Genomic DNA, 24,866 nt, shown 5'->3' with positions numbered 1-24,866 from the left:
GAAGCATAGTGGGAAGCCAGAACTTTCACTATGCCCCAGAAGTACCAAGGAGGGCTCCTCCTTATGTCAACACAGTCTAAATGGGGAACCTGAAATTCCATCCCACCCGATTTTATTGAGGCAGTGCCCACCCCTCCCCTGCAGGAGCAGTGTCAAAAAAGCCAAAAAAAAAAAACAAACAGACGATCTCACATTTACTAACATAATATGTCCAAATCCCTGGCTTCATTTTTTTTTTTCATAATTCTTTTTTATTTTTTAAATTGTGAAAATACGATGACACATTTATAGGAGATTTGGAAAATACAGAACAAAGTTACATAGAGTTTCACTATATATTACAATTGTTTTAAGTAGATAAATTAAGATTTCTTAGTTGGAGTTTCAATATCAAACTCTCAGAAGTTAACTGAATGAATGTACAGAGAAGTAGAAGAATATAGTATACCTGAAGAGCATTATGAACCAATTTGACATAATTAAGATTTATACAATTTTCATACAACAGTAGGATACAAATTCTATTCAAGTTTCCATAGACTTTAAACTAGGAGACACTGGAATATATCCAGAGACTTAAGACCAGGTGAAACAGACATTTAATTTCCAAATACATGGGACTTTTTAAAAGTATCTTTGATGTTAATCTCTCATTTAAATGCTTTCTTCTCTGCAATCACCCTCTGTGTTTTTTCAGTCTTCTAACTTTATTAGGTTTTCAATGGCTAAGTCAAAGATCTGGCTTCACTTTTAAATGAGGTCCTACCAAGAACCAGAAAAATCTCAACTTCAATGGAAAAGATCACTCAGTAGATGGCAATGAAGACAGAGATGTTAGAATTATCTAAGAAGGACTTTGAGTGACTCATGATAAAAATGCCTCAAAGAGTAAACATGTACATGCTTGACCCAAATTGAAGAGAAAACAAAAGTTACTGGCAAATAAATGAAAGAGATAAAAAGAACCAAAAGGAAAATTTAGAAATGAAAAATATAGTAGCCCCAAATAAAAATGCAGTGGATGATCTAGACAGTCAAATGGCGCAGAGAAGAGATATACTCTAAAAAAACTCCAGATAATTCTAACGGAATGAAATTTTTAAAAATCCAAGTAACCCTTAGAAAGGCAAGGTAAAGAAAAGAGAAATGAAAAACAGAGAGAACAAACAGAAAATGAAAATTAAAATGACAGGCTTAAGATCAGTAAGAACGTTAAGTAAAAATAGTATGAAAAACAGTAGAAATGTTAGTCGCTCAGTCATTCTAACTCTTGCAGCCCCATGGACTAGCCTGCCAGGCTCCTCTGTTCATAGAATTCCCCAGGCAAGGATACTGGAGTGGGTTGCCATTCCCTTCTCTAGTGGAACTTCCCGATCCAGGGATCAAACCCGGGTCTCCTAAGTTGCAGGCAGATTCTTTACCATCTGAGCCACCAAGGAAGCCCCATACACTGTAAGTGTGGACTTTGCCTTAATGTGTATGTACATAGCAACAGAGTATTAGACTATGCGGGGCAAAAACTGATAGAACTTAAAAGAGAAGAGGATAAGAAAGATACACTGTTAAATTGGGAGACTTAAACACCTCTCTATCAGAATGGACAGATCCATCTGGCAGAAAATCAGAAAGGACACAGCCAGGCTCAACAAGGTCATCAATCAACTGGATACACAGTTGAAACCCTGGAACAACATGGGTTGGAACTGCATGGGTCCACTGATATGTGGAATTTTTCAATAAATATGCAGTTGTCCCTCCTAATCCATCAGGTCCACATCCATGGGTTCAATCCATATGGATTTACTGTTAAATTCTACCAAATATTTAAAGGAGAAATTATACCAGTTCTCTCTCTACAATATCCCAGAGGGAAAGAAGCAGATGTCATACTTTCTAACTCATTCTATGAGGCCAGTGTTATCCTAATACCAAAACCAGACATTTATAGGGAAAGAAAACTACACTCAGTATCTCTCATGAACATAGTTGCAGAAATCATCAACAAAATATTAGCTAACTGAATCCAACAATGCGTAATTATACATGATGAGCAGGTAGACTTTATCCCAGGTATTCAAGGCACCTTCAACATATAGAAATTAGTTAATATAACCCATCACATCACCACATCAACAAGGCTAAAAAAGAAGAATCACATGATTGTATCTGTAAATGTAGAAAAAATATTTGACAAAATCCAACACCAGTTCATGATAAAAACTCTCAGTAAACTAGGAATGAGGGGGAAATTCCTCAAGTTGATAATGTATATTTAGGAAACCCTATAAGCACACACAGACAGCTAGTATCATTCTTAATGGTGAGAAACTGGAAAGTTTTCCACTAACTCTGGAAATAAGACAAGGATGTCTCCTCTCACCACTCATTTCAACTGCCCTGGAAATCCTAATTATGCTATTAGATAAGAAAAGGAAACAAAAGGTAAACATATGGAGAAAGAAGAAATAAAGCTGTCTTTGTAGATGATATGATTGTCTATGAAGAAAATCTGAAAGAATCCATAAAAAACAAAAATTGCTGGAGTGATTATAACAAGGTTGCAGGATACAAGGTTAATATACAAAAAAAATTTTTCTCATTCCAGCAATACACAAGTGGAACTTGAAATTAAAAACTTATAATTTAAATTAGAGCCCTCCAAAATAAATATTTAGGTTTAAATCTAACAAAATATATATCAGATTTATATGAACAAAACTATAAATCTGATGAACAAAAGAAAGTAATTAAATAAATGGAGAGATGTTCCATGTCTAGAGGAGTAAGATAACATTATCAGGCTGTCAGTTCTTTTTAACTCGATCTAGACATTCAGGCACCCCACTCCAGTACTCTTGCCTGGAAAATCCCATGGATGGAGGGGCCTGGTAGGCTGCAGTCCATGACATCGCTAAGAGTCGGACACGACTGAGGGATTTCACTTTCACTTTTCATTTCATGCATTGGAGAAGGAAACAGCAACCCACTCCAGTGTTCTTGCCTGGAGAATCCCAGGGACGGGGGAGCCTGGTGGGCTGCCATCTATGGGGTCGCAGAGAGTCGGACATGACTGAAGCGACTTACCAGCAGCAGCAGACATTCAGTACAACTCCAATCAAAGTTCCAGCAGGTTATTTTGTAGATACAGACAATTGATTCTAAAATTTATACAGAGAAGCAAAAGACCTAGAATAATAAAACACTGAAGAAGAAAATCACCGTGGGAGGACTGACACTACCCGGCTTCAAGATTTACCATGAAGCTAGAGTAATTAAGATAGTGTGGTACTGGCAAAGAAATAGACATACCCAGATCAATGACACAGAACAGAGAACCTAGGAATAGACCCCCAGAAGTATAATCAACTGACATCTGACAAAGGAGCAAAGATAATAAAATGGAGCAGAGAAATGCTGCTCAAACAAGTGGACATCTACATGCAAGAAACAAGGAATCTAGAATCAGACTTTACACTCTTCACAAAAATTAACTAAAAATGGATCACAGACTCACAGACCTAAAAGTAAAGTATAAAACTATAAAATCTTTTAAAGCTATTACAGGGAAAACCTTGGGTATGGTGATGACTTTTTAGATGTCCTTGGGTATAGTGGTGACTTTTTAGATACAACACCAAAGAAACAATCTATGAAAGAAATAATTGATAAGTTGGATTGCATTAAAATTAAAAGCATCTGATCTGTAAAAGACAATGCCAAAAGAATGAAAAGACAAACTACAGCTTGGAATAAAATATTTGCACAAGACAACAGATAAAAACACTGATCTAAAGTACATAATGGACTGTTAAAACTCAACAATAAGAAAACAAACACCTAAAAAAAAATGGTCCAAAGACTTTGATATACACCTCACATAACAGAGCTCATATCTCCTCCACCTCCGCACCCCCAGGCCCCTTAGTCTCCAGGTCCTTTCCCTATCTTACGTTTCTCTGGACACCTGTCCTCTTCCAATGTACTATAAAATTGGTTCCCTTTATGTCACTTTTTCTGCCTCCCCTCACTAGAATGGCAACCCCATGAGCAGGGATTTCCAACTCTTTTGTTCACTGTTGTTTCCCAGAACTTAGAACACTGAATACACACAGTGTTTGTTGAGTCCATTTTCATCAACATTGTCACATAAATAGTAGCCAATCTTGGCCAGTACATGTGGTAATATTAACTCTCATGTACTAGGATGATGGGGATCATGACATTAATAATGAGCTTTATTTATGAAGTCCTTATTCGTGAACAGAAACTGTACCAAATGCTTGATGTGGTCACACACACACACGCATGCACTCAAGAGAGCAGAGAGCATTCCACTAGGGAGAAGCTAGGATGAAGTGACATACCTTGGGGATGACTTCTTTAGGGTGTTGTAAGTTAGTATAGCATATCAAGAATGACTGACATTTATTGAATACCAAAGACATGGCAACCACTATGCTAAGCATTTGTACTATTCTCTCTTTCTATTTTAACCACTGTATGAGGTTGATATTAAGCTTATCTTCCTTTCACAGACAAGTGAGGTGAATCTGGGGGAGACCAGAGATAGGAAGTCACATCTCCAGACAGTGAACGCAGACATGCTGACGGAAAGCCCAGCTTGTAACGCCCACAGAACCTGTACCAAGAGCCAGTCCCTGTGCTGAGCACTCTGAACAGCATTTACCTAGTTCCCAAAAGAGGGGTCAGGAAACTGTGACAGTTTAGCTGGTGGCAGCCCCATTCAACTCAGAGCTGTCAACTCAAAACAGACATCACCTTTTCTGTGCAGACTCCCTCTCACCGCAGTTAATGCTGAGGTCCCCTCCACACACACTCTTTCTCCTTTTATTTCTCTCCAAGTATGTGACTGGTTTATTTTTTGCCTCCCACTGCAATGAAAGCCCCATGAGGGCAAGAATTTAGGGCTGGCTCTAGAGCACCCAGAACAGTGCCCAACATACAGCAAACACTCAACAATTTTTTTTTTTTCATCAAATCTACTTTATACTGTTTTCTCAAAAAAGCCTGAAGCCTGAAGCCTGAGGCATAAGCGATGCTAGTTAAAGATAAAATCGAGGCCAAGATGGTCTTCTTGCTCCTTTCTGGTTTAAATATCCAATGTAAAAGAAGACAGAGGAAACTAAGCATTATTTGGGGTCCAGACTTGGAATTGGACAGAGTTTGGATAATACAGGTATAATTCTCAAGAGGAGCTTGGGCCCTGGGTCAGAAGTCTTGGGGATGAATGTCTAGAGTGTCCCAGAAGTTCTCACTGAGGGGGTTCTGTGCCCATCTAGATACCCCAGGACATTTGGCAATGGTTGGAGATGTTTTTGATGGTCACACCAAGAGGTACCTCTGACATCTAGTGGGTACAGACCAGAGATGCTGCTAAATGTCCTACAACACACAGGACTGTCCTTCCAGCACAGTCATCTGGCCCCAGTGTCCACATGCCAAGGCTGAGAAACCCTGGTCGACGGTGCCAGGAGGTGTCCTTTCATTAGAGGGGGTTTCTACTTGCGTGTGTAGCTGACAGCATCACAGATATTACCAACACCCTCTGTCCAGGTTGCATGCAGACTGTCCTCTGGGAAGGGAAGCCAAGGTACACTGATGTAAATGACCAAACAGTCTTGTTTATAGGGGCTTCCCACATGGTGCAGTGGTGAAGAACGCACCTGCCAATGCGGGAGATGTGGATTCTATCCCTGGGTTTGATCCCTGGGGTGGGAAGATCCCCTGGAGGAGGGCATGGCAACCCACTCCAGTATGCTTGCCTGGAGAATCCCATGGACAGAGGAGCCTGGCAGGCTACAGTCCATGGGGTCGCAGAGAGTCAGACACAACTGAGCAACTGAGCACAGAAGGTATTTCCAAATAACTAGGTACTTGACATTTGTGACCAGAAAAGAAAAAAAAAGAAAGACTGAATTGTATTTTCTATTAAACTTTGCAGAGCATGCTTTATTTTTCCCTACACAACTAACACAGAGCAGAAGTATTTAAAACTATCTTGTAAATTTATGACAATGTCCAGAATCATCGTATACAAACAAAAGAAATGGCAAATAAGATACGCTATACTAGCATACTAGAATTGCAAGTAGAATAGCCACACATCAGTGGCTATTCAAGGCCTCAGTGTCAGCACCACAGTCCAGTCTAGTTAGTGCAGACTCTCAAGAAATACTAATTGTACAAAAATATTCAGTCAAGAGTGGAAACAACGGTGAGTCAGACATAAAACGCATTACAGTTGTGGAGCCTAGAGTTCAATCGGCAAGGGGTATATGAACAAAATAATTCCACAGTAAATATTTAAAATCTGTGCTAAAAATTATCAAATGAAAGCATGGGTTTTATAAAGGAGCACCTGGTCTAGCCTCCGTGTTAGAGGGGGCAAGGGCAGCAAGGAAGTCTTCGTAGGAACTGAAGTCTGAACTGGCTCGGTGGGTGATCCTGCTTCATCAAGGAAACGGGGAGGAGGGCGTGGGAGGAGCAAGGAGCACCTGGGGAGAAGGGTGGACACCCTTGGGCCAGCAGTGAGATCACAAGTGCTACTTCTGAGCAACTCAAAGAAGGCCATGCGGCCGGCCTGTGGCCGCATGTTTGTTCCAACTCACCAGGAAAAAACAGAAATTATGTTCAATATACTCTACTTCATAAGGAAGCCTTTTCCACTTGGAAGTAATAAAGTTAAAATAGTTTATCGCTGAAAATACAAACTGCAAGTTGGCATTGTCATGTCATACAAACGCTGAAGGATCTTCTAAGTATCTGGCACTATGCTAAGGGCTGGTGATACAAATATGAGTAGGTCACAGTCTGTGCCTTGGGGGAACTGCAATAAACAATGAAGAAACCGAGTATTTATGAACAGTTGTAGTTAGGTACAAGGAGCACCTTGGTGGGTGTGGTTAAAGGCCAAGGGGACGCCATAGAGAAATAACTGACTCACTCAAGGGTTGGGTTACCTTGAAAATTAATCTACGTTCAGTACATCATCACCCGATGTTAGCAAATTAATGGACTATGACTAAATTTAAGCATGAAACAAACCAGAAAATCTGAATTCTGACAGATATCGAGAGGTAATGAAATTGTTTAATGGACTTCGAAGTACACAGTCCTACTTCAGAAAACAATCCTGAGAATTAGATCAACCCCTCTAAGCTTGGGCAACCATCCAAATAACAAGATTTGAACATAACTGGATTTTAGAATATGCGTTTGAGATTAAAACAAAAATAAAGGAAACAGTGAATTAGACCAGACTGTACATACAAGTCAGGATCAAACAGAAAGGTAAGTTTACTTTGTTCTTTTATTGAGATCCAACTAAAAGACTGTACTTTAAAAGATCTAATAGTAAGAACTAAAATCAGCCTTTTCATCCACTGTAGTTGATAAGATCATCAATAAACAAAACCCAGAGGCTTGGACCTTAGGTTAGTTCTGCCAGTGATCAACTGTGTGAAGACAGAAATCACATGGTTTCTCTGAGTCTCAGCCCCCTTATCGTTAAATAAAATAATTTCATCAGTAATGTCCAGTAATTCTAAAAGAGTCTTTCCAGAAAACTACCCACCAATGTATCATTTTCACTGATTTCAGTATTAGCTAACTGTAGCTAGCTAATGGCCATTTTGCCAATAATTTGCCTGGCCACAATACATCAGATTTCACAAACAATGCTTTGAATTTTCCCAGGATAAGCTGACAAATGTACTGTTGTTGTTTAGTTTCTAAGTCATGTCCCACTCTTGGCAATCCCATGGACTGTAGCCCACCAGGCTCCTCTGTCCATGGGGTTTCCCAGGGAAGAATACAGGAGTGCCATTTCCTTCTCCAGGGGATCTTCTCAACCCAGGTATCAAACCTGTGACTCCTGCATTGGCAGGTGGATTCTTTACCATCTGACCATCAGGAAATCCCACCAAATGTATAATGCCTGATGATTATGAAGCTATGAAGTTGACAAGTAGTTCTGGAGTCTAGTGAAATCTCGTGGCTTTATCAACTAGGAAACACACACTTTCAACCAGATTGAATCTTTTTGATGAAGTCTGTATCTTTCTCTTGGATAAAAGAAACAATAAAATAATCACCCAGATATAATGTCAGGTATCACTGTACCAGCAGTAGGAAGATAAATGGAACTTGCATATACTATTTCTGTTGTAGGACATACCTCTTCTCACCTCAGTCATTTTTCCTTAGTGTTTTTGCTTAAAGTGAAGTAAGGAGTTGCAATATGTATGCCAAAGAGGAGTGTGACAACTTAAAAAAATGAAACACAGTTTTGTCACTTGATCCAAAAAGTGACATAGTAATTATATGTAACGCAGCATAATTCTAAACATAATTGCAGTGCAATCTCGCTGACATGCACTCACTACCCTTCCCCATCATTATTATGCATGGATAGCGTTACCTTGTTTTGCAAGTTCTCCACCATCTCCTTAGGGCTTCCCAGGTGGTGCTAATGGTAAAGGATCCACTTGTCAATGCAGAAGACTAAGAGACCTGGGTTCGATCCCTGGGTTGGGAAGATCCCCTGGAGGAGGAAATGGCAACCCACTGCAGTATTCTTGCCTGGGAAATCCCATGGACAGAGGAGCCTGGCGGGCTACCGTCCATGGGCTCGCATAGAGTCCGACACAACTGAAGCGACTTAGCACACACGCACTACCTCTTCGAGGTGCAAATTTTTCAAATATGCAGATTCACTTTTAAGTATATGGAGCCTACCGCACCTATCTTATCACAGGACCCCAACACACGAGTATCAGCAACAGCAATATGCAAATATTTATGCAAATAGCTAATGTCCTAGAAAGAATGACAAGCAAGGGATAGCGTTTCCGTAACTCTCTGTAATGTAACTTTTTATAACATAAAGCAGTGTATCTGCCTTTTTCCCACGCCACGCCCTCTGTCGTCAGTGAGAAGGTCCACATCGTAAATGATATAAGAGAAGGTTTGGCAAATGTGACTGAGATGACTGTTTTTTAAAACAATTATGAAAAGATGGGGGAACCGTACTTATCTATTTTGGGTTGCAGCCAAGCAGATTTTTACGGGAAAGAGCATCTGCACCACACTCATTATCAAGACCAGCAGCCACAGTCCCTCTAAGCACAGGCAAGTCTGCTGGACAAGCACAGCAGCAGGTGTGAAAAGGTGAACCCTTTTCCTACCCGATCCACACCTGCTCCATAACACATCATGTTAATAGTGTGATATAAGCAGATGCTATACCCTCTGACAAACTCAAAACAAAATTAAAATGTATGGAAATTCATATTTTACATAAAGATGAAAAAATGGATGACGGATGTAAAAGTTTATTGAGTTCTGTGATTGTTAATTTTATGTGTCAGCTTAGTTAGACGATGGTGCCCAGCTGCTTGATCAAACAGTAGCCTAAAAACAGCTATAAAGGCATTTTGATGTGTCAGTGTTTACAATCAGCAGACTATCAGTAAGGTAGATGATCCCACGGTATGAGGGGGTGGGCCTCATGCAATCAGCAGAAGGACTTAAAGAACAAAAAAAGGGTTTCCTGAAGAAGAAAGCACCCTCCTCTGGACTGCACCATAGAAATTCTACCCAAGTCTCCAGCACTCAGAGTCAAGACCTCAACATCAGCTGTTATTTGAATCTCCAGCTGCAGCCTTGCCCCACAGATTTCAAACTTAACAGCCTTTCAAGCAACAGCATGAGCCAATTCCTTAAAATCTCTCCCTCAATCAATCAATCAATTAACCTCAGTCTCTCTCTCTGTACACGCACACGCACACACACACACACACACACACACACACACAATTCCTATTGATTCTCTGGAGAATCCTGACTAATACACATTTATCCAGAATTTTAAATGTTAAGTATTCTCTTTGAAAAACAGATTTTTGGGGGGCCCTGTTAATGACACCACTAAATTCTGTACCAACCCTTAGTTTTAAGCTTAGGATAAGCACTCTCTTATGAAAAACATCATGAAACCAGCTGAGAATAAAGTTGACATACTGAGCTTATGTACTTTTAAAAATTAGATTTATGTGCTAAATATTGTGTACTTTCTACAGAAACTAAGTTTATACACTTTTATAGAAAAAGTAGTATGAAAACATGAAAGAAGCTGGACAATCATGATTCCCAGATAACAGCACAGGACTCGCCTTCTTCTGCGGAATATCACACAGTTTCATCACTTGGGAGAAAGACAGTAACATAACAGCAGCACTAGTGGTCAAGAACCCGCCTGCCAGTGCAGGAGACATAAGAGACGTGGGTTCAATCCCTGGGTCAGGAAGATCCCCTGGAGCAGGGCATGGCAACCCACTCCAGTGTTCTTGCCTGGAGAATCCCCATGGACAGAGGAGCCTGGCGGGCCACAGTCTATAGGGTCACAAAGTCGGACATGACTGAAATGACTTAGCATGCAATCATATTCTTATGTATGACAATGGCAAAAATGTTTTAGAATCAGGGTGTATATTACAGTGGTTTCCATTGTAGGACTAGTTTTATATCAGTTAAACTCTTATGGAGCAGTTCTTCCTGATGCATATGTCTCAACTGTGTCCGACTCTTTGCGACCCCATGGATTGTAGCCCGCAGGCAAGAATACTGAAGTGGATTGCCATGCCCTTCTCCAAGGGTTCTCCCCAACCCAGGGACTGAACCTGGGTCTCCTGCATTGCAGGCAGATTCTTTACCATTTGAGCTACCCGGGAAGCCCATCCTCCTGATGAATACCATTATTTTCATATCAGAAAACAAACACACTTGTAAAAAATTATCATGATAAGCAACAAGCAAATGGGCTTTGATTTTGGACCACAGTTGCATTTTATTAAGATTATAAATGGTATTTTAAAAATGACATCTTAGGAATTCCCTGGCAGTCCAGTGGAGAATACTTCACCTTTCAATGCAGGGGGTGCAGGTTCAATCCCTGGTCGGGGAACTAAGATCACACACGCCCCATGGCCAAACAAACATACAACAGAAGCACTAATGCAACAAATTCAATAAAGCTTGTAAAACAAACAAAAAAAGTCCACATCAAAGATAAATAAATAAAAATGACATCTTATTTATTATTTTATACATGACTGATATTAAAAAAACACACATTGAAATTATAAATTATCTTTTGATTGCCCACAAAGCTGCTGTGGGGGGAGTGTTTCAGAAAGACCACCCTTCTGGAGGCGCCCTGAGGACTGAGTACTTACTGACTGCAGAGTCGTAGGAGGTGGAGTTGTGCTCGCCTCTCAGGAAGGGGTATGGCGACAGGTAAGCGTGGGTGCAGTTCTTCCACAGGGGCTGATTGGCTGGGAAGGAAGGCAAGACAGAGCTATTTGTTATTGAGAGGCTGCCTGAAGACTTGTTCCCAGTAGAAGAGAAATACAGGCTGTGGGGGGTACACAAGCAAAATAAAACTACAGATCAACAAACTCAGAGAATTATTGAATAGGGAGGAACCTCCTTAAAAGTCTCATATGGAATAATAGCACAGGAGACCTGGAAAGTGGATTCATCTAAAACATCTAACTCATGACCTAATCCAGTGGAGAGAATGCCCTTAACACCACCTACAGTTGAAATCATTGGATTTCATTCATTTTCACAACAGTATTCTCTAGTTCCTAACATAATGACCGGCACACACACACACACACACAAAGTTGTTGTTTAAAAATCTAATAAATTTAGATCTAACTATGATTGGTTCTAACTAATGCAAAATTTCTTCTATATTCTACTTTCAGGGAAAAGATGTAGATGATAGACCATACAAGTTAATGATTAAAGTTTATTTTTAGCATTTGAAGAAACCACAAGAAATAACTTTAATGTTGTTTGAAATCTTGATGATTTCATCATATACCCTTTAAGGAGTAAAATATTTTTTCCTTCTCTAAGTCTTGGCAAACTCTTCCTCTTGCAAAGTCTGACTTACTTCACTTTACCAAAGCCTAGATCATTTTCATCCGCAGATCGCATGCTTATTTTCCTCCCCCAAATGACAATCAGAAACTCTATGAAATATTTCTCTCAAAATGCCATTTCATCATACCTTTGTTCCTTTAACATATGCCAATTTACTATTGGCCTGTCTTCTGTGATCTCAAATTTTTATGATATACTCCATAATCTTGACTTGTTTAAGTGCCATACTTTGATTTATCACAGGAGTAATTTTGATAAGACTAATAATTTCAACCCACAGTAAGTCAGAAGGTAATAAACAGTTCTTTCATTGTTGGATGAAATAAGATAAAGGCTAGCTATTTTCAGTGAATTGATTTTCAAAGATTAACAACAATATAGCAAATACAGTTGAAAGAATGCAACTGTATTTCTAAGGAGCTATTCTATTTCAAAAAAGAACTTAAAAGTTTCTGTGAGAGAATGGAAACATCAAAAGCAAAGCATTTCTTGATATTGTCCACAAACTTGGTTTAAGCCTTAATAGAGCAAGCTTTCATCTGTCACTGCTCATAATTGTTTCGTTATAAAAAAAGATATTTTTTAAAAAATTTTGAAGTTGTTTCTATAAAATAATACATCTCTAATTCTGAATTTTAAAATTTGTGATTTCAAGGATTTATAGCCCCCAAAATAAAAACATTTATTTGCAACATAGCAATAATAGACACTCCAAAAACATACTATAGATAATATTTATTTTGTTAAGGATGATGTATTTTAAATGTGAGCAAGGAAACAGTGGATTGTCCAATTCTGCCACAAATACTGACTCCAATTTTATGTTAGAAAATAAAATAGTTATTTCTATAGCCAATTCTGTTTACTGAAAAGGAATCAGGAACCTTTCAAAGATACCCCATTGAGATTCCACAGCTAAGAATCCAATCCTGTTTTGTAAGTGATGTGCACCAAAATAAGAAACTGTTCTTTTTTATTGACAAGCCAGGGGTTGGGGTGGGGGGAAAACAAAGCTGAATTGTACTTACTGTACCAGAACTGCCAGATATTGGAATCATTCTCTTCCACAATCCCATTAAACCAACATCTCCAGAAGAATCCTTCATGGTGGAAAGTGACGTTTTCTATCTGCACAGAACACAAATAAAGTAACTGGTATCAACACAATCTGAATAATTACATCTGGGAAATTTTTTAAGCAACGTATTGTTTCCCAAATAATGATGATCATTAGCTTTCTACATATCTCTTCTGAGAAGAAACAGACATTCCACTGCTATTTTTGGATTCTCAGAAGATACATAAGGCTATCCTCATTACCACCAAGTAGGACAATATTTTGAAGATGAAACGCACATTTTGTTCACCCGAACACTTTGCCACTTCAGTCGCGAGAAGCCAGTAATCTGATCCAAAAGCCACCAGAAAGAGTAAAACCCCCAGAGCACCAAAGAGAGCCCCAAAGAAGATGGCAATATTTAGTCTCATTTTCAGTTCACTGGTTTCTGTTGAAATAAAATAAGAAAATAAATGAGAGCGGACACCCAGATCCTCAGTTTAAAAAAAAAGACTTCTGAGCAGGCAGGATCTTCTTGAGAAGCGGCTCTTAGTTGGTGTTTCAGTGGAGTCCCACTCACACGGGTGGTGGATTCGTGTTGCTTTTGAGTTCCCCTGGAGGGCCTCCAGTCCGGCAGCTGAGAATGGCAGGCTATTTTAGGACACTGACTGAGGAGTTGCCTCTCTCCCCAGGGGATCAAAAAATAGCTGACCTTCCCCTGACGGTGGAGGGGGTAGTATCAGGAACTGGCCAGAATCATCCTTATTGCTGTGGGGTAATCCAGAGAAGTGGGAAGATGACAGAATGGTGTGAGGTCACTGCCACACTGGCCCAAAGTCTTAAGTGTCTGAACAGGCTCCTCTTGATCCAGAATGACCATGACAACCCTGAAGACACTGAAGACCCTCTACAAGGGTAGATGAATCACAGGTGTAAAGAACCACAAAGACCTCTCTTGGATATAACTGGAAAAAAGGCATGAGTAGTTCAATCAGTGGAGAAGGCAATGGCACCCCACTCCAGTACTCTTGCCTGAAAAATCCCATGGACGGAGGAGCCTGGTAGGCTGCAGTCCATGGGGTCGAGAACAGTTGGACACGACTGAGCGACTTCACTTTCACTTTTCACTTTCATGCATTGGAGAAGGAAATGGCAACCCACTCCAGTGTTCTTGCCTGGAGAATCCCAGGGACAGGGGAGCCTGGTGGGCTGCCGTCTATGGGGTCGCACAGAGTCGGACACAACTAAAGTGACTTAGCAGCAGCAGCAGCAGCAGTTCAATCAGTAAAGAATCCACCTGCAGTGCAGGAGACTGACAGCAGCACAGGACCTAGGTTCGATCCCTGGCTCTGGAAGATCTGGAGAAGGAAATGGCAACCCACTCCAGTATTCTTGCCTGGAGAATCCCATGGACAGAGGAGCCTGGTGAGGTCCTCTGAAGAGTGAAATTAGTTTCTTTTTGGATATTCTTGGAATATAAAATAGTGGGTCAACTGATCTAACATAACACCAAGTACAGTTCAGGTTCATAACCTAGAAATTCAGAAGTATATTTAAAAGATCAAGAATATGGTAACATAAACCCTTAAAGTAGAACAAAATACTTTTACACAGCACATGCTATGACATAAATTGCAGTTCCCAGATGCTGTACAAGGTATTCCAAATCATCATCCCCAAAGTAGACTCATGAAAAAAGTCTCAAACGTATATTATTTTCTAGATTAAAATGAGAAAATACAGCCCACATGTTCTTTTCTTTCATTTTAAATATTCAACCTCCTTAAAATAGGGAGTCTTAATAGCAATTTATCTACACATTCTTCATGTCTAGCATCTCTAGCTCATTTCTTTGTTTTCCCTCCATGTCTAAATATGCCAGAGAGAATTTTTTAAGTATTTGTGCAATATTGAAAACTTTCACTGTCTCTAATGATTACTGTCTTTTGTATTCAGTGGTAACATGGGTCTCTGCATCTTCTGAAGAGGCATCTGACCTCTACAGCTTCCTTCACCACTTCTGTTTGACATGGGATGGATCCTTAGAAACGAAATTGTGTGAGTGTGTGTCTGCGTGTGTGTGTGTTCGTGTGCACGTTCAGTCACTCAGTTGTGTCTGACTCTCTGCGATTCCACGGACTATAGCCCACCAGGCTCCTTTGTCCATGGAATTTTTCAGGCATGAATATTGGAACAGGTAGCCATTTCCTCCTCTAGTCATCTTCCTGGCCCAGGGATCAAACCTGCATCTCCTGTGTCTCCTACATTGGCAGGTGGGTTCTTTACCACTGAGCCACCTTGGAAGCCCCAGATAGGCAGAATAATGGGTTCCCAAAGATGTCCACACTCTAATCCTAAACATAACCACATAGTCTATTAATACGTTACTTTACATAGCAATGACCTAGATTATACAGGTTGGCCCAATCTACACACATGAACCCTTAAAATAAAAATAGAGAATCCTTCCTGACAGTGGTCAGAGAAAGAAATGTGACTCCAGAAACAGTCAGAGACTTGCCAGTTTAAAAACAGAGGAGAGAGGCTACAAGCCAAGGAATGTGGGCAGCTTGTAGAGCATGGAAGAGGTAAAAACAAAAAACAAACCAAAAAAAAAAAGCCAGATTCTCCCCAAGAGCCTTCAGGAAGGAATGATGCCTACCAACACCTTGACTTTGGGGATTTCTGACCTCTGCAACTGCAGAAAAGGAAATCTGTATTGTTTTAAGCCACTAACTTTGTATTGCTAGGTTTTTATGGCAGCAGTAGGAAACTATTAAAGATGCTGTTCTATAGTTAATGCAATATAAGATCAAATTAAGGGGTTTGTCTTGGGGGATGGGTGGGAAGAATGCATCTTCAAGAAGTGCTTACTGAGAGCTTGCGACTGTCCAGGCATTTTATTAGATACACAGGCCCTGACCATGAGGAGTGCATGAGCTAGTAGGGAAAAAATGATTCATTGGAATGAGGTACATAGAGGCTGTAGTAATAAGCTTCTGGTCACCCCAAACCCTCTCCCAAGATAACAGTAGTTGTGGTCATGCAGTTTTATTGTAGGTGACAATGTTGTTATTTGGAAAGGAAGAGGAATCTTTACAGGAAAATTTTACTTTATATCGTAATGGCTTATGATAAAAAACCTATGCATTAATACCAAATCTTTAACATATGCATTCACAAACACACAAATATATACAAACAACTAGATTGGCACCCCAGTCCAATACTCTTGCCTGAAAAATCCCACGGACGGAGGAGCCTGGTGGGCTGAAGTCCATGGGGTCGCACAGAGTCGGACACGACTGAAGCGACTTAGCAGCAGCAGCAGCAACAGATTTTTCAAATAAGTAGAAAAGAGTGTAGGATTTTGTTATTGCTACAATTCACCTCAATTTTGATCTCTGTCACACACGACATATCACCTTTCTGGAAGAGGTTCATCAACTAATATTTTTTTTTCACCATTTTTGGTTTATCCAAAAGTGAATAAGCATCATTGTAAAAATGTATATATATATATATATATATATATATATACACATATATATACACATATATATACACACACACACACAGACACACACACACGTTTGTGTGTGTACATGTATATCAAAGCAGCTTCTAATTAACCAATCTAATTGTTTTCAACCATTCATTCATGGGCAACTATTTGAGAAAAATACTAGTTCTGATTTCATAAAACTCCTTTAGCTCAGTTATCGTTACCCTCAGTGTTTATCATGGTGCTTGACATACATGGAGCACTAAAGTAAAATAAAAATCTTGTATTATGACTCTTGGCTGTGATGTAAGTACACAGCCTGAGCTATTTAACTGGTGATCCATCAGGAAGAAATAGCGCTCCTCTTGCCTGTTCTTTGTGAAACCTGTAGAGAAGGATTTTAGCAGGGTCTGTGCTTCCTCTGCAGATAATAACAAACCATCTTTTAAAAAATCCACCATCGATTCTTCTTTAGAAATAAAATATAATTTACCATCCAGGGGTCAAAAAGTTTCCATTTTAGAAAATTAGACCATTTGCCTTTCATTTGAAACGCCTAATTTACCATCATTCCTAAAATATTCCCAACGATCATTCAGTTATCTCTTCCTTGAGGTCTCTCAGCAGCTTAAAACATTGTTTAAGCGCCCACGTAACTGTTAAACAGCTGCTGTGTTCCCGTGATGTCTTCACAAATTCAGACACTGGATCTTCTCCCTTTGCATCTCTTTTCTAGTGAAAGACCGGGAGATGCGGGGAGACAGACAGACCTTAGCACTGACTTCAGCTCACAGCAGTCCTATAGTGGGACAGCGCCATCACCACTGTGTGCGCCGTGCCTTAGGTGAACACTGAACCTATTTCACGTTGACACGGTGATCACAGTGAACCTGCAAAGGCACAAGCAGGGCATCTCAGGTTCAATCCCTTGGGAGACCTTGACTGTCAGAGATGTAAACGGAAGTGAATAGTAACTGACATTAATGAGCATCTGCTCTGTGGCAGACACCATCCTAAGCATATTAGATGCCTTGAGTACCAATAAGCCTTCAGTTGGTAGAATATGAAATGATCTGTTTCCTGGGCAGGAATCTCAGCTTCTAAAGGTCTTCTGGGTGGGAGTTAAGGACCTTCCTGGTGGCATACAGAAGGCCAGAGGTAAGCAAGGGGAGCTCTGCATGGGGTCCTCCTGACTTCCTGGAAATAATATCCCACTGAGAGTCTCCTGTCTCTGAGAGAAATTATGGCAAAAACTATTTTTAAATTAATTTCTCAATCTAAAATGGTTTTTTAATCCATCTTTTAAAATCTTGAGGATACAAATATCATGAGCATTCCAAGGTAGTGTGGTAAATTCCTCCCTTGTTTTTTACAAATTAAATAAAACTTGACAACCAAAGGATAGATGGCCATAAACACTGGAAGACTTTGCCTGTTTTTATTCAGTGTCTTTTTATTTACTTAACTGTGTTTTTTTTAAAACCAGTAAACACACTACAAGTTAGCAGAAATCCCAAGTCATGTTTAATTTGTGAGTGATAAGGAGCAAACGTTTTTTCTAAGGTCATAATTTCCAATCTTGATATTGCAATAGTCTTAATTGTTTCAACATATCTACTGAAGCTATCTAAACATTCTACAAAAAAAATTAATTCTGGTTTACTTTATTCTTAAAAAATACAGGAATGACAACGCTCAACATCCAAAAGTGCTGAACAAATATGTAAATAAAGAAAGAAATCAAACTTTCAGAAAGCAAAGTGGTTCTGTGGAGATCTGAGGGAAAATTCATTTTGGTCTTGGAATACTATGTTTTAGATCCACAATCTTTATCTGCCATTCCAACATTCAAAATTTCTGAAAACCAAAAGCTTTTAGCAAACCAACCCTGATTGGCAAGAGGATGCAAATAAACTCTATTGTGAATTCTTACACATTTGATTGCACAAGCACAAACGCGTTTGGTTACAGTGCTCACCAGGCTCCACGGGGGTGTGCTGGTGGGGGTGTCAGGTAATGTACAGTACACACATATTGCTGCTTTTCCAAAATCCCCCAAATTCTGAGTTCTAAACACACCTGGCCCTAAAGGTTATATATAACGGTTTGTGGTCCTAAGTCCTAGACACAGACAATAGACTTGAGTGATGACCCTAAAATCAATTGTTCCCCTTTGATCACTACTGACACAGATTTTTACTGCCCATGAACCGTCACTGCAGGTCTCTGTGGCTCTAATGGCCTCTTTAAGTCTGTTTTGTGTTGTGGTTCTTGGGTCTTGTATGTCGTCCTCCCTGCTCCCTCCCCCATCCAACACTATGGCAACAGGACCATGGTCTGTAATTTCATGAGATTACTTTTACACGCCTTCTCATCCTGAACATAGTATAGGAACAACAAATACACCCTGCAGGGGTGATAGAGGTCCTGTCTTTGTTTACTGCTACATCCCTAACCCTAGCACAATGCTTTACGTAGGTTCTCAGTAGGTAGCTCAGCTGGTAAAGAATCTGCCTGCAATGCAGCAGACCCTGGTTCGATTCCTGGGTCGGGAAGATTCGTTGGAGAAGGGATAGGCTACCCACTCCAGTATTCTTGGGCTTCCCTGGTAGCTCAGCTGGTAAAGACTCCAACTGCAATGCGGGATACTTGGGTTCAATCCCTGGGTTGGGAAGATCCTCTGGAGAAGGGAATGGCTACCCACTCCAGTATTCTGGCCTGGAGAATTCCATGGACTGTATAGTCTATGGGATCCCAAAGAGTCGGACAGGACTGAGCAACTTTCACTTTCCCAGTAAAAACTTGGCTGACCAAATATCCATCTGATTGAGTTGAATTAAATTGGGTTGAACAGTGCCATCTGCTGGCCACAGGTAAAGTTTGCATTCCACGGTACTCAAGGTCCATTGGGATTTTTATCACACAAATTCTGCAGTGCAAGGATTTGCTGTTTTTAGAGTTTGATGCTGACAGCCTTAACTAAGATGGTGTCATCCAAGTACTAAGGCTCTGATAAATAGCTTACGTTGAACGTAAGCGAATCAGGATCCATCCACAGGCTCATTCACTCATTCATGTGGGCAGTTTACACTCCACTGAATTGACAGCTACTTACACAAGGAACTCACACAAAGGGAACTATATTACACAACTATCTTCCACACTGAAAAGGGGTCTGATGCCCAGCTCCAAGTTCAGTTCCCCAAAGAACTCCATTAGTGTGCTGAAGCGCATAAACTCTTGAAAGGGGAAAAAAACTTGAAACTTATTTTTTTTTAAACCTGCTTTTGACTAAAATCAACACACACACACACACACACACACACACACACACCACTTCAGAAGGAGAAATTTTTTGATATATGAAAGCATAAATGAAAAAATGTAACTTATAGGAATGCATGTATTATATAAACAAATACAGATTTAATGATGGCAATTTTAACTTACTCATCCCTTTGTTTCCTTGTATTTCTTTCTGAAGGAATACATTATACTCCCTATACCAGAAGCCTTGTGAATGAGAAGATTCCCCTCTCTGGACCCTAGGCTGTGAAAGCGCTTTGCATGAATCTTGCATACACAATTTGAGTCTTAACTTAGAGAAAGACATTTTTATTTATCCTTGCCTCTGGGGTATGTTGCCTTCCCCTTAAAAACCTTTGTCACTGGGTCATTCTTTACCTATCAAGATGAATATGGACTTTTAAAATTTCCATTCCAAAGACTTTTCCAAGAAGAGACATATAAAAGGCTCAGATGAATCCAGGGTCTGTGAGCCAGTTCAAGTGGACCCGCAGAGGAAAGACAATCCAGTTCAGGAAAGGGTAGGGGGGCGGGGAGACACGTCCCTGTAACCTTAGTGTCCCCAGGTCTCTGTTGGGGAAACAGCTGGTGTTGCATTGATGTGAACACAGTCAGAACTGCTGCAGGTACTTCAGCCTTCTCTTCACGTCCTGCTCAGCCAGGTCCCTGTTTAATCTGACCATACACGTGCTAAGGGATAAAGCTGGCTTCCCACGTGGCCCAGTGGTAAAAGTGTCTATCTGCCTATCAATGCAGGAGACACAGGTTCGATCCTTGGGTCAGGAAGATCCCCTGGAAGAGGAAACAACAACCCCCTCCAGTATTCTTGCCTGGAGAATCCCATGGACAGAGGAGCCTGGCAGACTACAGTCCATGGGGTCGCCATAGACTGAGTTAGACATGACTGAGCAAAGGGATAAAGTTAGAACCCATCAGGATACTCAAATAGCACAAAAGCTAGATAACAATGACAACAGCAACAAAACAGTAACACCCCGGGCACACACAGAGCACTCACTGTGTCCTAGGCACTATTCTAGGAGCCTTGGGCTTATTGATCCATTAACCCTCCATGGACTTAGGACTTGTGGAAGAGGTAATTGAGGTTAAATGGAGTCATAAGGAAGGGGCCCTAATGTATCACCCCAGAACAGGGAAACAAAGTCAGGAGTGAGATGCTCTGGGCATATCTCAGCTCAGTATCAGCTGACAAATAAATAACACAATGTGACAAAATCAGTAAGACTTCCATTTCCATCTGGAAATTTAGAAAGCTGGAAAGAGCATTCTGCCACCTTTCCTGCAAGTAAAAGGTGAAGCAAACTGGCCCGCACCTTAAGCATAAGGTAGCACTCGGGCAGTGCTTCCCACCTTCGGCACCACGGACGGCAGACACGGGGTGACTCTGTTGTGGAAGCTGGGTTGCTGCCCTGTGAGTCGCAGGATATTCAGCAGCACCTGTAGTCTCCAATCACTAGATGTCAGTAGCACACCCCGAATTCCAACATGCCCCAGGCAGTGCCAAATATCCCTAGGAGGCAAAGTCACCCTCAGGCGAGAAGCACTGAGCTAGAGAAACGTCGGTCCTATGGTGCAGTGGGGTAACCATGGCAACAACAAACCACCCTCACACTACCCTGGACCCGGTTAACACAAACCCTCACATTGAATGACTAGCCGAAGGAAAAGTGTGTGTGTGTGTGTGTGTGTGTGTGTGTGTAGTATTAATAGCGTAACTTCACTACCTACTATCCTATACAGCATGCCAAACTTTCAACAAAATATCACGGGACATGTAAAAAGCAAGAAAAACCAGCTTGAGCTCTATTTCCAGAATGGTAGCTTGGGCAGCTCCACGGATCCATTCCCCAATGAAACTTGTGTAACTTGTGAAATCTATTTCAAACATCTGAACATTTAAAGTCTAAGGAAATTGTCTTAAAGGCAAATAGAACATTAGTCAAAAAAACGACTACTTAGCTTTTATAAGCACACCAAGTGTCCTTGACGTTTTAGCCATGACCCATTCTCTCCTTATTTCACAAAATACACAAAAAATAATAATTCACAACAGACTACTGGCCTAAATGTAAGAATTAAAACCATGTAACGCTTAGAAATAAACGTGGGTATAAATATTCATGACCATGATTTAGGCAATGATTTTTTATATAACCCAGGAAAAGCACAAGTAATACAAAAATTAGATAAACTGGACAATAATGAAATGAACTTTTGTTCATCAGTGGAAACTACCAAGTAAGTGAAAAGGTAACCTGCAGGGTGGGAGAAATATTTGCAAATTATATATCTGATAAAGGACTTGTATCTAGAATATACAAAGCACTCTAACAACTCAATAATAAAAAGATAAACAACCAGTTTAGAAATGGGCAAAGTGTCTGAACAGACATTTCTTCAGAGAAGATATGCAAATAACCCATAAGCACATGAAAAGATGATCACGAAATGCCACACAAAATCCTACACTCTTCCCGTCAAGGAAATGTAAATCCACCATCATTGGAAAATAAGTGTTGAAGAGGATGTGGGCACCCCACTCCAGTACTCTTGCCTGGAAAATCCCATGGACGGAGGGGCCTGGTGGGCTGCAGTCCATGGGGTCGCTGGGAGTCAGACATGACTAAGCGACTTCACTTTCACTTTTCACTTTCATGCATTGGAGAAGGAAACGGCAACCCACTCCAATGTTCTTGCCTGGAGAATCCCAGGGACAGGGGAGCCTGGTGGGCTTTCGTCTATGGGGTCGCACAGAGTCGGACATGACTGAAGCAACTTAGCAGCGGCAGCAGCATATACTGCCAGTAGGTATATAAAACGGTGCAGGCACTCTAGAAAATAGTTTGACAGTTCCTCTAGTGTTTAAACATAGAGTTACCAAATGATCCAGAAGCCCCACTTTGAAAAGAAAACATGTATTTATACAAAAACCTGTACACAAATGTCCATAGCAGAATGAGTCATAATATCCAAATACTGGGAACAACCCAAATGTCCATCAAAACTACCAATTTGGTAGCATGCAAATTATATCTTAATAATAAATCCCATGGACAGAAGGAGCCTGGTGGGCTACAGTCCAGACACGACTAAGCCACTAAACAACGATATTGTTTTGGAAAAAAAGAAAAAATGCAGGCTGGAGAGACAAAGCAATCATCACAATTAAACCCAGATTTGACAGAGATGCTGAAACTATACCACAATGGAATTAAAATAATTTTGATAAATATGTTAAAAATTATACTGGAAAAGATAGACAATGTGTAAGATAAGATAGGCATCTTTAGCAGAGATGTAAACTATAAGTAAAATATCAAATGCAAATTCTAGATGCCAAAACATAGTAACAGAGGTGGAGAATGTCTTTGACAATTTCACCAGCAGGCTAAAGACAGCCAAGGGACAAACCAGTGAACTTGAAGACAAATCAACAGAAATTATCCTAGCTAAAATGCAAAAAAGAAAAAAAAAGGTGAAAGAAAAAAATAAACAGAACACATCATTCAAGGTCTAATGGGCAATAGCATTAGATCATGTTATCATATCACTGAAATCCCGGAAGTACAAGACAGAAAATGGGGCAGAAGAAATATTTGAAGAAATAATGGCTGAAAGTGTTCCTAAACTAGAGACACATCTAAGAACAGATCAAAGAAGCTCAGTGCAAATAAAGCAGGATTAAAACCAAGAAAGAAAAAATACACAAGTAGGCCGATCATATTCAAACTGCTGGGTATCAAAGAAAAAGACAAAATCTTTAGAGGCTGCCAGAGAAGAAAAAGTGGGTTTCCCTGCTAGCTCAGCTGATAAAGGATCCACTGCTATGCAGGAGACCCCGGTTCAATTCCTGGATCAGGAAGTTCCCCTGGAGAAGGGATAGGCTACCCACTCCAGTATTCTTGGGCTTCCCTGGTGGCTCAGCTGGTAAAGAACACACCTGCAATGAAAGAGACCTGGGTTCAATCCTGGGTTGGGAAGATCCCCTGGAGGAGGGCATGGCAACCCACTCCAGTATTCTGGCCTGGAGAATCCCATGAGGGATCCCCACCATGAGAATCCCAGAGGGGACTGGCAGGCTAGTCTATGGGGTCGCAAAGAGTCGGACATGACTGAGCGACTAAGCACAGCCCAGAGAAGAAAAAGACACAGAACACAGCAGATACATCATCACATAATACACAAATATGAAGACAACAGAGTGACATCTTTTAAGGACTGAATGAAGAAAAAACCACATTTCATCTCAGATTCTACATCCTTTAAAAGTGAAGGGAAAATCAAGCCTAGCCATACTATAAAGACAGGGAGAATTCATTGCCAGCACAGAAGATAAGAAATGTTAAAGCCTTCAGGAAGAAGGAATGTTATACAGATCAGGGAGTTGGTTCTAAACGAAGAAAATAAAATTGCTCTAACTCTGGTTTCCTACAGTGGAAGCACTTATTACTGATTTAGATCTTTCTTGTTTCTGACGCGTGCACTCAAAGCTGCAAATTTCCCTCTAAGTGCATGTTTGTGTTGCATCTGACAACTTGGACAAGTTGTATTTTCATTTTCATTTAGTTGAAAATGCTTCTTTATCTTGAGACTTCAGCCGTGACCATGTGTTATTTAGAACTGTGCTGTTAATCTCAAGATATTTCTGAGTGTTCCAGCTACTTTCCGATATCAAGTTTTAGTTTAATTCCATTGGGGGTATAGAGCATACTTTATGTTGTTTCTCTTTTTTTGAGATCGTTAATGCCTATTTTATGGCCCAGACGGCGGTCAGTGTGATCTTGATATGAACGGGTATCCTGCTGATCTAGCTGAATTCTAGATCCAGTGGAATGCTGACGCTGTTCTTTGGTTTTCTGCATTTGTGAATATGATGTATCTTATGTTGGCAGGGGGTGGTATTTATCCTGCTTGCTGTTCTGAGTTTGATGTACCTGTGTGTACAGTTGCCTGTCATTATCTTTGGAAAATGTGAGGCTATTTTTACTTTAAATAATTGTTCTC

General features: G+C 40.4%; 1 protein-coding gene across 6 annotated transcripts in view; it reads right to left on the bottom strand.

Annotated features, from left to right (window-relative positions):
- Positions 1-24,866, bottom strand: part of TMEM182 (transmembrane protein 182) — a 61,098-nt gene that overhangs the window by 30,807 nt on the left and 5,425 nt on the right. For 3 of the 6 annotated variants that reach the window (XM_024999209.2, XM_024999211.2, XM_024999212.2), the window contains exons 2-3: positions 13,002-13,101; positions 11,256-11,354 (exon numbers count right to left, since the gene is read on the bottom strand). In XM_024999209.2, the coding sequence (XP_024854977.1) occupies positions 11,256-11,354; positions 13,002-13,101 (199 nt within the window). 6 annotated transcript variants of the gene reach the window in all.

Source organism: Bos taurus, chromosome 11 (genome assembly GCF_002263795.3).
Source record: "Bos taurus isolate L1 Dominette 01449 registration number 42190680 breed Hereford chromosome 11, ARS-UCD2.0, whole genome shotgun sequence".
Classification (NCBI taxonomy): domain Eukaryota; kingdom Metazoa; phylum Chordata; class Mammalia; order Artiodactyla; family Bovidae; genus Bos; species Bos taurus.
The sequence above is the reverse complement of the archived record's forward strand: the minus strand, read 5'-3'. Positions and strand labels throughout refer to the sequence as shown.